The sequence below is a fragment of the Sinohyriopsis cumingii genome, chromosome 15, assembly GCF_028554795.1.
Source record: "Sinohyriopsis cumingii isolate HCF-2022 chromosome 15, ASM2855479v2, whole genome shotgun sequence".
In the NCBI taxonomy this organism is placed as follows: domain Eukaryota; kingdom Metazoa; phylum Mollusca; class Bivalvia; order Unionida; family Unionidae; genus Sinohyriopsis; species Sinohyriopsis cumingii.
In genome coordinates, this window is record NC_142975.1 from 3,095,717 (window position 1) to 3,109,152 (window position 13,436).

General features: G+C 35.2%; 1 protein-coding gene across 1 annotated transcript; it reads right to left on the reverse strand.

Moving 5' to 3' along the window:
* Positions 1 to 274: 274 nt before the first annotated feature.
* Positions 275 to 13,110, reverse strand: LOC149781132 (uncharacterized). The gene is made up of 3 exons (XM_089935245.1): positions 12,904 to 13,110; positions 8,834 to 10,548; positions 275 to 5,856 (listed from the first exon to the last, which is right to left on the reverse strand). Exons 1-3 carry the CDS (start codon positions 12,917 to 12,919, stop codon positions 4,108 to 4,110), a joined length of 3,480 nt encoding a protein of 1,159 aa, XP_089791371.1. The 5' UTR covers positions 12,920 to 13,110; the 3' UTR covers positions 275 to 4,107.
* Between the last annotated feature and the right edge of the window lie 326 nt (positions 13,111 to 13,436).

A 13,436-nucleotide genomic window follows, 5' to 3' on the forward strand; every position in this document is an offset into this window, starting at 1 on the left:
AAATATGGTTTGATATCATTGAAAAATATCATATAAATTGATGATCATTGATGTAAAAGCCTTGGTAATTGACAATTCTGGTAAGGGAATCTGAGTCTTCAAGCGACGTCTGTCATGTCGAGCATGCTCCGCGTGCCACGTGGTTTTACCAGTTTCAACCTAGCGAGCGAAGCTTGTGATGGAGACGCAGGCCCCGCTTACCATCGCAAAACGGTTTAGATGACGTGTGTATGTAAAATAAGTTATGTAAAAGCCATACCACAGAGTCTGGAAATTTAATTAGAACTTTTATTGATAATCAAATCGCGGGTGGGGTGGGGTGACGACACAAAATACATAAACATGTTAACAGTCAAGTCAAAGTAAATTTAAATGATGGACAGCATAAAAACAATTAATACACACCTAAAAGTGCAGACAACAACGTAACAAAATAAAATAAAATTGATATATTTGTTAGGTGTCTGCCGTTTGCCTGTTTGTTCCAAAAGAAATCAATGTTACAAAGCATGGATACATGTATAGTTTGGAAAGCGTACAAAAATCGTTAATGAAAATACATCCAGGTAAAGAATATATTAAGATACAGCCATTTTGAAAGGCACTATGTCTCTTGCTGAATATTGATAGTTTGGTAAAATATTACACAATTTTCAGAGTTCAGAAGATCACTGAACTGTATAGCATTGGGATTTCTAATGTATATGCAAGAATATAAATGCTCCTATCGTCTGAAAAAGGACATTTGTTAAGAAAATGGTATGTATCACCCAAATCGTCCAAGTTATAAATAGTTGTAAAAGTTATAAAAACAGAAAACAAAAACAGTTTCTATTAGCACTCTCTATGTTGAAGATATGACAATATACGGTCAATAGTCTCTGATTTATAGATTAGAATTTATGTACACATATATGCACGAAAACTGATATAACAATAAAAACTACCTTTAGCTTGGTACTTCTTTGTATTTTCAAAATAAAAATCCAACATTTAAAACTTTTACTCAGATTATGAAAATTGGGTCTCCACGTTTGGAAATATTGGTCCTTAAAAATCTATTTTAATTTGTGGCCAATATATCTAATTTCGGAATATTTGGAATAATATAAAATTATCCAAAATCACAGTTTATTTTTAGAGTTGTTAAATTACAATTTTATGTATGATTGTGAGTGAAAACAGTGGCATAAAACGTTTCTATATTATATACAAGAAGAGTTCGTAACGTTCATTACATTATAGTGTCATGCTCATGGAACTCATTCACCCTCAAAAGTCTCGAAGATTTGTACTTGAAGTTTTAATTTAACGAGAACGTTCATCAATATTTCTTGCAACTTATTACGTAGGAAAAGAAACGTATACTGTCACGTTTCCTCATATCTCCATGACGTCACGCGAAAGCATCTAGAACACATTTGATTAGCTAGCTTAACTCGCCATTAAGCTTTAGTATTTTGTTAAAATTAATAGTACTTATCTAATTTTGTTTTATAAATTTAGAAAAGATCTTGAAATATTTTGTTTTAAAAGTTAGCAAATTTCATACTTTGCTGCACATGATTTGCTTTTTACGCCCTGTCCTAGAATTGATTGTTAAAGCCAAATAGTACAAAAGCTATGTCCGGGCCAGAAGGAACTTGATCTAGCCCAAATATTCGACAATAAGTTACTAGACTGAACATATATTACAGTCCATGGATTATAGGCTACTACATTTAAAAAATAATTTTGTAGCGATCCATTTCAGAGATACACTGGCTGAATCAGGATATAATCCTAAGATTATCTTGATTAACATCAACAATTGGGCATGACACCTCATTAAAATAAAAATAAATAGTGTTTTTGTCATCAGCAATACATAGTCCCGTCACTTTGACAAAATATTAGGCATTTATCCATGACGGTGCAGGAGATGACATGGCACACAAAGGCAATGGTTTTGTTCCTTCCTGATTCGGCATGATTGTATTGGTACTTCTGCTATTTCCTCTAAGTTCTAACCAGTTCCATTTACACATGACATTTATTCTATATTGCTCTGCTGCAACTCAGTGGTCAGCTTGCCGGCCTCATGCATGGGTTGGGGACTCGAATCCTGCGAAGTCCAGTTAGGGCCACTGCCTTGTTGTTTCTTTCGGCATTTTACTTTACACCCATAACTTGTCTTCAATGTAATGATGTGCAGATAAAAACATATCATTAAATGAATCAATCATTGTTGCACTAATTGTTTTATTTTCTTTCAAGTAATTACAATACGTCATCTTTAAACTCTGAGCTAAATCTAATTTAATAAGTGTTGAGTTATCATATGTCAGAGTTTCTTATCAATGGTAGTTAATTTGCGGGCATGCAGTCTGGAAGTTGTCATGTAAGATTATGCAGTCACTCAACACATAGATTAATTACAAGCAGAAGTAAATTGTATAAAATAGAAATAATAAAGAAAATTAAATAACCCAGTAAAAATATATATGTCACGCGTACATATAGTACGAGTCAATGTTATGTTTACAAACCTATGCTGGACGAGTTCAGTTACCACAACATATCATTCTTTGTAATAATGCCTCCTTTATTTTTTATAAAATTTACGTAAACTGCGATTTAAAAAGTACATTTAACATCAGCTCCAATGAGTTTTTGTTTTTACTGATGTTAAACAAAAAACGATCTAGATATTAAATCAGAATGGTTCACAAGAAATGTAAAAAAAAAACCCAGCATAATTCAAAAATATATTCCTTTTGTGTTGCACTAGTTGTTCATACTGTGATGTAGCCAAGCTCTTAATATAATGATGATTATTGCCTCCCTTTAATTGAGTCATTTTCCCCTGAACAAAGTTGGTGGTGAGTGATAACATCAATAAGTAAAATGTATCCATTCTACAGATTAAATAAATAACTATATAAAAAGTTGTATTAATTTATACAGCCGCAAGAAGACAGGAAATATTTACCAAATTTAACATTATTTGAATACCATGATAAACACTTCTTGCATATACCGATTTTGTTAGAGGGGATAAATTTCATCGGAGTTCAATTCAAATAAAAAGAGATACACTCAAGCAAATTTTTTCTGTCGAGAATATTGTTTTGGGTGAAAGCATGAAATGCTAAAATATAATTGTTAATGTGAAAAAGAAGGAGGCAAACCTGTCCTGTGTAAATGTGAGAACAGCAAATAGTTCGGAAATAACTTAGAGGATTCGTACAACGACATTTCTACATAATATCGGTTTTGGACTTCCAATATATTATTTTTGGGCGTTCATTACAGCCGATGTCGTGAGTTATATTTAAAAATGTATCACATGTAATTATAATAGACAGCTACATGGTAGATATGACATATTATGATTGGTTATACTATGAAAGGTGTATGATAACACATATTTGCGATATCAATCATATAGGATACCGATACTTATGACTTCGACCACACATTATAAGATACTGCTATCTGTGATATCAATCATACACAAGACGATACCGATATCTATGATATCGGTCACACATCATAATATACAAATACCTTTAATATCAGTAATAATATAATGATACCTCAAACATCATACGATACTGATATCCGTGACAAAAATCATGCATGATATGATACCGATATATGTTATAATAGTCATACATTACAAGATATTGATATCTGTGACATAACTCATACATCATAAGGTACGGATATTTGTGACATTACTCATACATGATATGATACCGATATATGTGATATCAGTCGTACATCATAACGTACTGAAGTTTGTGATATCAATCATACATCATAACATACTGATATATGTGACATCAATCAGACATAATATGATATTGATATCTGTGATATCTGTCATACATCATAATGTACTGAAGTTTGTGATATCAGTCATACATTATACGATAATGATATATGTGACATCGATCATACATCATACCTTGTACAATTGACTGTGTGAATTATTTATGTTTTCGTTGGTATATATGAAACATTCTTTCAGAAATTGTATGATCTATACAGACACAGACACACCCAAAAAAAAATATGCAATTTGCCTTAAGACATTTGAATTGCTGATATTACAATATCATGTCAGAGTTTTGTGTCGGTCGACGAACTTGAGGTCGACATAATAAATTCAGTTGATGTAGTGAGGCTGCTGGATTTTGTTCTGTCTCGAAATGTTGACGGAGTCCAGGTTCCAGACGATATACGAAATTGTCTCTGGCACAAGAGCTGCTCGTACAGTCTGCGCACCCTTTTATTACACACAAATGACAAGAAAATAAAAATGCCCTGGCATGCATTAATTGCAGTCGCTATAAAAGAAACTGCGATAACTTGAAATTGTGCGTCCACAATTTGCAATATCCACGTTACTCCAGTTATGCTAAAAAGTTTCAAGTATATGAAAAAATCCCTACCGTCCTTGGAGCTTCGAACATGTGGCGACCATCTAATTCGCAGTGTAGCAATGATAAAATAGATAAAGTTCATAACAATCAGGATCAAAATAGGTAAGACAAAATATAGGCCAATACTTTGTGGAGTAGCAAGAAAACAGGCATCCGGTCCGTAACCCAATGACTCACCTCTTGTTGAAATCATTTCTGTAAGGATTGTCACACCTGTGACTAGTATGGGAATACCGAAGATATAATTCACATAGTAAAGCAGTAAAGTCTCTTCGTCTTTGGGACCTGTTTGCGTCCTGAACAACCCAGAAAAAACCCTGAACATATGGAACGAGCAAATGTTCATGCTACAAAACGTTGCTATCCAGAAGTAGTGAATGGCGATTCCAATTGCGACGCAGCCAATGCTGTTTTCAGTTTGGTTCAGTCCAAAGAACAGCAAGATTTGTGAAAGAAATAATACGAAAACAAGGATCATATTATTTTTCCCCGGGAGAGTTCTAAGCTTTTCAAAGATACAATACGTCGTAAAAGTAATTATAAGACATAGTAAGGATAATATTGTACAAATCCAGCTGAATATCGTGAATATGGTCAAAATTTGTTTGTCATCAGAAATGAGTATCTGTTTCAGGGCATCGTGCAAGTATGAATCAATGCAGATTGCTACAGTTTCATTTTCTTTCATCTCGTATTCGTTTCTCGTAAGCGAAACGTCCACAGACCTTACGTGAAGAAACCCTGATCTGTTATTAATGTCATACTCATCCTTTACCAGGATGACATAGGGGCAAGATAAAGTCTTTCTCAACGCAACAAATACCACAGTGAAAGCGTTCACAGGCAGAAAGCGTAGGACAGAATCAAACTTCGACTTGAACTTGAAGTTCTCTAAACACTTGGAGGCATTAGTTTTCTCAAAATGTTTTTCAATGTCTGTCTTTCTTTCAGACTTGCTTTTCGTCATTGGGACAAAGTTCAGTCTCGTTTCATCCAAGGAAATACTCAGGTTCTGAAACAGACTAGAAATTAAATGATCTTCAGCCAATCTGCGGTCGGCCGTTGCCGTCACAATGACGTCAAAAGAAACGCTGAAGAACGCCATCGGTTGGCATGAATCATCCAGACAATCTTGGATCAGTTGGTTTGTTTTCTTATTCTTACACAGAAACACCTTCGTCCAAGCTTCCAGTGACAGGAACAGCAAGTTTTCTGGAGGAATGACGGTGTACAAGTACCGTTGCATGCTTTCAAAAAATGTTATGGTAATATTATTCCAGTCGGATTTTGTAAAGTTGGCACTGATGCTGACTAGGTATGTATTAGAGGCGTTGAATCCTACATATATACCAGAGTTGATAACGGGCACGCACGTGTTCATCGTCAATTGTCTTCCACCTGAGCACTGGATAGTTCTGCATTTACCCTGGAATACATTGCATTGAATTAAGTTTAATTAATTTATTGTACACACTTCCGCAAGTACACTATGAAAAAGTATCTGCACATCTCATCGTTTGTATCCGGAAAAGCCGGTTCATTGTATCTTTATTCAAAAAGGTTTCACGAACTAATTTAGCCACAAAAGGAAGAAATATGTCTTACTAAGTATCATGGTAAATATAATGTTTACTTTTCCTTAAAAATAAATTTACAAACTTTGATGATTTTATTTAATTGCTAGCAAAACCAGGAAGGGTTTTCAGATTCAATATAATTTGAACAAACGTGACGAAAATCTAAACTCAGAATTTGTTCCTTCCCCTTAGAGAAACTACAGGACGAGTGCCAAGTCTCGGAGCTGATCGACCACTTGTTACTCTATAGCAGTGTTTTCCAAACGTATATCATTCGCGTACCCCTTTTGGGATATTGGCGAACTCCTTCTCCTAGTGTTTTTGTAGTGCGATGAACCACAGGTGGTACGAGTACTACACTTTGGGAAACACCGCTGCTTAGGATCGGGTAAACCGATTGACCGGGTTTTGTATGGGCCAAGCTAACCTTATTTTGTTGGGTAAAATTTGTTTCTCAGTAATTTTGAAAATAAAATGCAATTTAGCTTATAGTGATTACATTTTCATCGGCATAAATGATATTCATTACAAGTACGTATTGTACACAAAAAAGTAAATTATATAAATAGCAATCCCTCGTACTTATTTATAGTGAAACTTTTATCTACAGTACACATATCTGGAGATATATAAAACATATAACTGATATAACGTGTCAGATTCCTTGCTTTTAAAGAAAGAATTAATCTTGTAGTATAGAATTTCTTTTTTTATTGGACAATGACCGTTTAATAGGCAATGCATCTTTTCATGGGCTGGCAAAAGTTTTGTGTGGATCCTTATATATTATCTTCTATAATTTCTTTGTTAGAAAACAGGATAATGGCATGTGGAAAGGAGAGTGCATAGCAAGCACGCTGAAAGAAGCATCAGGCTGCATAAATCGAAGCATTTTTTTGAACTTGGTCTGTATTTAAAATATATCTTACAAAAGCACATAAAAAACATACACGTAGAACGAAACATTCCAACATATGAATGACCATATTTCAAACTGAAATGAAAGATACGATAGTAACCATTTGAACACTCATATCATTTTGTAAGAGATAAACCCATTTGTTTGTCTCTGTTCCGTCTTTCTCCCCCGAATTTTGTTCAGCATAAATAACCTCCACGTTATAAAACTTAAGTTATTACGTAATACATGTTCCAAATGCTTGATGGGTTTCTTAAGTTGTATTTTGTAGTCCGTAAGAACGGAAAACAATTGACGGAAGACAGCACATTTTGCAATTCAATCATAGAGCATTGTTGAGCAAAACTTGTGTATAGCACGTGCTGTTGAATTATGAGATGTCCTTTATCATTCCTGCAACGTGGTTACCATGTCGAAAAGCATGACGTTGTTGAATGTAATTAATTTCTTCTGCTCTTTAATATACCATTATGGTATTAGTTGAGTCCAAAGTTTGATAAATTTGTTGCAAATTGCAAAGATTACCGAAGGGAGCAGTGGGTGCAGGGCAGCTATGAGAACTAACATTGAGTAATGCAATTTTTGCGGATTACTTTTAGTATTCTATGATTCTTGTGGATTATTAAGGCAATTCCCAAAGTTTGCAAAATGTTTGACATTTCTGTGTCTAATCAGGTGAGTAGTAAGGAGCAGGACAAATGATTCTTGAGAGCTGTCGCACCAGTAATGAAACTTTCATAGGAAAATAATGCTCGCCTGCACACTTATGCCTAGACACACTATTTCTGTATTTTCCCAGAGAGATCAGTATTCAGTGGTGATGAAAAGAAATCAGTGGTTGATGTAAAGATTTAATTTTACCGTGTTTTGTTAATGCGTTTGTGCTGCTTTTCCCATTATCTATACTCCTACCCAGTTTGATAACTATAGAGTCATAGGATCAAAAGAAACTCACCCAAAATCAGAGGTGTGCATAACAACTTGAGTGAAAAAAAGTTATGCACATTAACCAAGTATCATAGCTGTAAATAATCGCTTTAACACTATAGGTTTACATGATTACTAGAATATAAAAGTTAGGTCACAGTGACCTACCTTGGGTACTTCTCAGAATCCATGCACACGCATATTTTTATTACTGCACAAGCGAAGCAACCGTAAAGTATATATTGTACATAATCACCTGAGCGTGAAAAGTAGGTCATTTGGGCACGTTTGCCTAGTTTTGGTATTGTGGTGTGATACTTATAATTACCTATAAGCAGGCTGAATTTGGTCCAAACATATAAGTTTATGACGTAATAAGATCATTACAGGTTAGTTTACCATGATGTATGGACTGTTACAACAGTCTTGAACCCTATGCATAACTAGTCCTTGGCTAGAATGGTGTGGGGTTCAAGAAGATCATGAAATTACGTACATCGCCGACAAACTAATATCTACTTTTCATTACGCCACAACACTATCAACATTGTTTTTCAATCGCTTTATCTCCCAGCTGAGAAGCACAAACTATAGATTTATATTATCAAAGGATATGGGGATTTTATGGCACAACACAAACTAAAAGGAAGAAAAAAAAAGATACGTTTGTGGAAGCTAGCCATTTTTCAGTCTGATAACAGTACATGCAAAGGCAATGGATGATTGAGCCATATGCAAACTAGTTTTACTAGAGCGATAATGTGGTCACTGCTACCTATTTTATTGTCATAGTACGGTTTATGAAGATATACGTATCCATTAAGTTTCACAGAATTACTTTAAGCATCAAATTGCGCGTCGAAGCTTTTTAAGATAGGGATATGGTAAATAAACCTATGCAAAAGTTTCTAAGTATACACAATCTTGGCTTTGTTTTGTTTGCAATGCATCTCAAAATAGAGAAATAGTGTTTTTCTTACCTTTATTGTGTCATAGAACTCGTTATTCCTGCAGCGTGATGATGTACTATCGTCTTTGAGCCTGTTGTTGATGGTACTTGTAAAATCAAAAATGTATTTATAGTTATTCCAGCTACCTTTGAATGTGGGGCTGAAAGCAAAAACCTTCGCTTCAGGAATGTTGCTATCAAAACTGACTTTCAGCGAGTCGAGAATACTACACTCGCTGGAATTCTCCGTACTACACATACAACAAAATCCATTTTTGTATCCTGTCTTTGTGTTGAAATATCGAAGAAGGTTTTTACATCCCCATTCATGTACATTAGATGGCTGCATATCATGATTACCTTTACATCCAACAATTGTAGTTTTGGTTACCTTCACCTTTTGACCTCGGTTGCAGTGGTAACAGAATATGTTTTTATACTGAACCCTATTAACGTCATCCGAAATTGGTAGGTGGAAGTTACTGCAGGCCCAGTCTACATCAGAGTTATACATTTTCCATAATCCTGTTTTGTTGCAAGACTCTATCGGTTCATACAACGGAGGTTTTTGAATCGATTCAAATCTCTGACACGGCCTTGGCTTCATCCATCCTTTAGGCTGGTATATAATGGAACCACAAAATGAGTGTAGATAAGAAATAACTTCTTCTACTGAGTTGAACTCAGTCGGGTTCATAGGATTTGGACAATCTGATGACAGCGACCATCCGTCCATCGAAGTCAAATCGTAATTGCATTCAGCGCAATATCTATTTCTATACGAGTGGCCAGAAGTGTTGGATGTTACAGGCATAAACACTAATGGATCATCACTATGTAATGTTGCGTTTTCACAATGGTCTTTAACTGTCGCGTTCTCCTTATATGCATATGCACACGTGGATATAAGAAAGAAGCCTCTTTCGAGATAAATGTTTTCACAGTGATATCTTCTGTCAGTTTGCATAGCGTGAATCATCGCAGCGTCCGGACAACAGTCACCGAAATTCACACATTCGTCATCACAATGACACGACGGACAGTTGTCAAAGTACACGTTAGAAATGTTTTTACCGATGGGTAAATGAAGCCGATCTGGATCACAGAGATGGTGTACACCACACGTCAAGGCATACATCATGGTAAGACGGTGCATGTTTCTTGTAGGGTTGGTAGTGTCAACAGTTTGAATTGCAAATAGGTCTCCTTCGGGTATGTACATATATGCGTTGCTTGACTCTTGGCTTGTTGCGTTTTTATCCTTATTAAATTCGTTTGTCAGTAAATCAATGTCCCTCCCTATCTGATCTTGTGATAGTAGTTCACCGTTTTCTTCCACAAAATGACCCCTGCTCTTCTCTGCCACTATAGACGGATTTACGCTTGAAGGTCCAATAAAGGAACGCATGTCTTCTCCAACAGTTTCTATTGCTGTATTCTTAACCAACGACAAAGCTCCATGACTAGTTAATGCCATTGTAACGTTAGAGAAGAGGGCTTCCGTATCTGTCTTGATGTTCGAAATTTCTTCGATCGTTGCATTGAAAGGGTAAGCGAGATTTGTGGAAGGTGTTGAAACAAATAATATGGTGTCATTAAGAACATTTGAGGGCATCGCATTTGTTGTATCAACATCAGGGTTATCCGAAGAGCTTGCATTGATCTGGGCAAGTGATGCAAAAGCCCATGGCAACCAAATAAAGAGTAGAGTTAACGGTCTCCAGTTACGGGCACTCATTCTTGTATCTGAAAAGAGATGGGGATATCAGATTAGTGTGTGATTTTGTGTGTTTTGGATTTTTAACGTAACTTTAAAACAATTTCAGTCAGGTATGCAATGTGGCAGATTATAGTGATATCTAGGAATGGGGTATCATGCTGCATACACCCAGTCACATTATCTTCACAGTCAAAGCACCAAACTCTTAATGCTGAGCGTCAAGCGAGGCAGCTACTAGAACCTTTGGTATGATTAGACAGTGGTTTGAACCCGCGTCCTCCCACATCCAAGGTGTAATCTCTCATCAGTATGCCATCATATCAGTTTCTTCAGATTAGTGTAATAACAACATTATCAGTAAGTTCTGACCTGAAGAGAATCTGTGATGGGAGGCCATGGCATAATACGTGCTTTTTTGGTATTGGCAAATGTTTCAAGTTGAAAGCAAATGTAAGTAGTGCTTTGATGACTCGCCATGGCCAAGCCAGGATCTGTTCTCCCCATCTTAGAACTTTCTTCACAGTTTGTGTTCTAGCCAGTATCTGTCCTCCCCATCTTACAACGTTCTTCACAGTTTGTGTTCTAGCCAGTATCTGTCCTCCCCATCTTACAACGTTCTTCACAGTTTGTGTTCTAGCCAGTATCTGTCCTCCCCATCTTACAACGTTCTTCACAGTTTGTGTTCTAACCAGTATCTGTTCTCCCCATCTTACAACTTTCTTCACAGTTTGTGTTCTAGCCAGTGTCTGTCCTCCCCATCTCAGCACTTATCATTTCCACTTCCTATTCCATGACAAAAGTTTCTAAAAAAGGCGTTACACAATACTATGTCATGAGCTATGGAAGAAGAACGCGTATATAAAAATGGAAAGCTTAATGAACAAAGAGACAACCGATTATACATGTATTCTTGACATGTTATTACTCTTCTTTGGCTTTTTGAGGGGTGGAGGAAGCTGGAGTTGCAGTGAAATTTTGAAACCATACTGCCAACCCAACTCCAATGCGGACGTTGCTTACTGACTTTGAAAGCTGCATGATGAAGAGAAGGGGAACAAATTTTTACAAGGATGTCAAGAGCCTCCAATTTAATACTCACGACAACATAAATAAATGATGTTTTATTTTTGTTTACCATTTCTACCCAACTCTGCAGGGATCAGTACGAGGATCAAAATCCATAATATACTAACGTGGCGAGTGTAAATATTTCCTAAATGATTAAGCCTCTTTACTGCCTAGTGTCTTGTTTTAACTAACGGATTTCACAATGTATGGTCAACTATCAATACTTAGGGATTTATCAGACCTTTTAATGTTTTGAATCAAAGTGTAAAGTGAATGCTTGTGAAATGACTAACCTTTTTTGATGTATCCAATTACAGGTGAATTATGCATACATTTAGGCAATGATTTCGCAAACTGGATGGCTGTGGATTACCGCAGATCAACTAAGTTAACATTAACTGGCAAGCAAAAAGAGTAAATAATGCTTCTCCATATTTTATAATAAATGTCAATGACAGGAGTCATCAATTATCCAAGTGTTTCGACTTAGTTTATGATAAATATAAATTCGGTTTATTAGTATTTTGTGGCGTGGGTTTTAATTAAAAGTGTGTACGTTTTATGTATCATATCCGTTTTCATATATTTTATACATTGATCAAGCACTGCCTTATTAGCTTGGAAAAGTTAATGAGAAATCCTTTTTATCTAATTAAGATTTGGAAGCCGCAAAAGGATTCTGCTAAAAGAGAAAGGAACTCCTCGATAACTATTTAAGGTTTGAAATCATCATTAATTTAAATATCATTGAATGACAATGTGATGTATCAAGTTTTTTTTTTGTCAATTTTAAAAATCACATTTGAGAATGAAATATAAGCACATGATTATGTTAGAAAAGAAACTGACCATTACTCGTAATACTACTACTACTAATACTACTACGACTGTCTCCAACAATTACATCATCATCACTAACAACAAGTGCTACAACAACAGCGACTGCTTCTACTGCTACTACTACTACTACCACCACTACTAGTACTACTCTTGCAACGACGACGTTTAGTGATAAGAACCAGGTGATATATCATATTTATCTTCTGTCCTTCCATCACTGTTTATTTTTAGTATTATTATACTTATTATTATACTTATTATATTTATTATTATTATTATTATTATTATTATTTTTATACTTATTATTATTATTATCATTATTATTATTATTATTATTATTATTATTATTATTATTATTATTATTATTTCATGCCACTGTTGCTGGTGGTGATTATGAAAATGGAATAGTACAATCCACTTAGCTGACTCGGATCCGCACTGTCTGACTATGATAATACATATTTACTACTTACTGTAAAATCTGTACATCCGAACCAATGAAAAGCTGTCATTCGATTTTGGCCACCAGGATCACCGTCCGTCTGTATTTCGCGAATTCGATGATCATTTTAAAGTAAGACGTGTTTCTTGTTTGATGAACAAAACCATATAAACACCGTGAGCAAACGAGAAGAGAGTATCCAAAGGTCGCGAAAAATCTGACTAAAACTTAATTAGTCAACAAGTTCTAATGTCTAATGACGTCATGACCAGGTATGTGAATACATACTTCCTCTCTACCGTATACAACGATGTATGAATCTTACCAATGTGCACAAAAAAGCTTTACATTCTAAAATAGAACCATATAGCTGCAAGAATATTCCAATCAGATATATCTAGAGGCAAAACAATATTTTGTTAAATTAGTTTGATTTTATTTAGCAGTGTTACCCTATATCACTTGGTAAAAACACCTTTCATGATGATCATTTATGAATGTATATATAATTGTTTCCGTATGTTTTTGACACGACACAGTTAACGTAAGAAAATAATCACATCC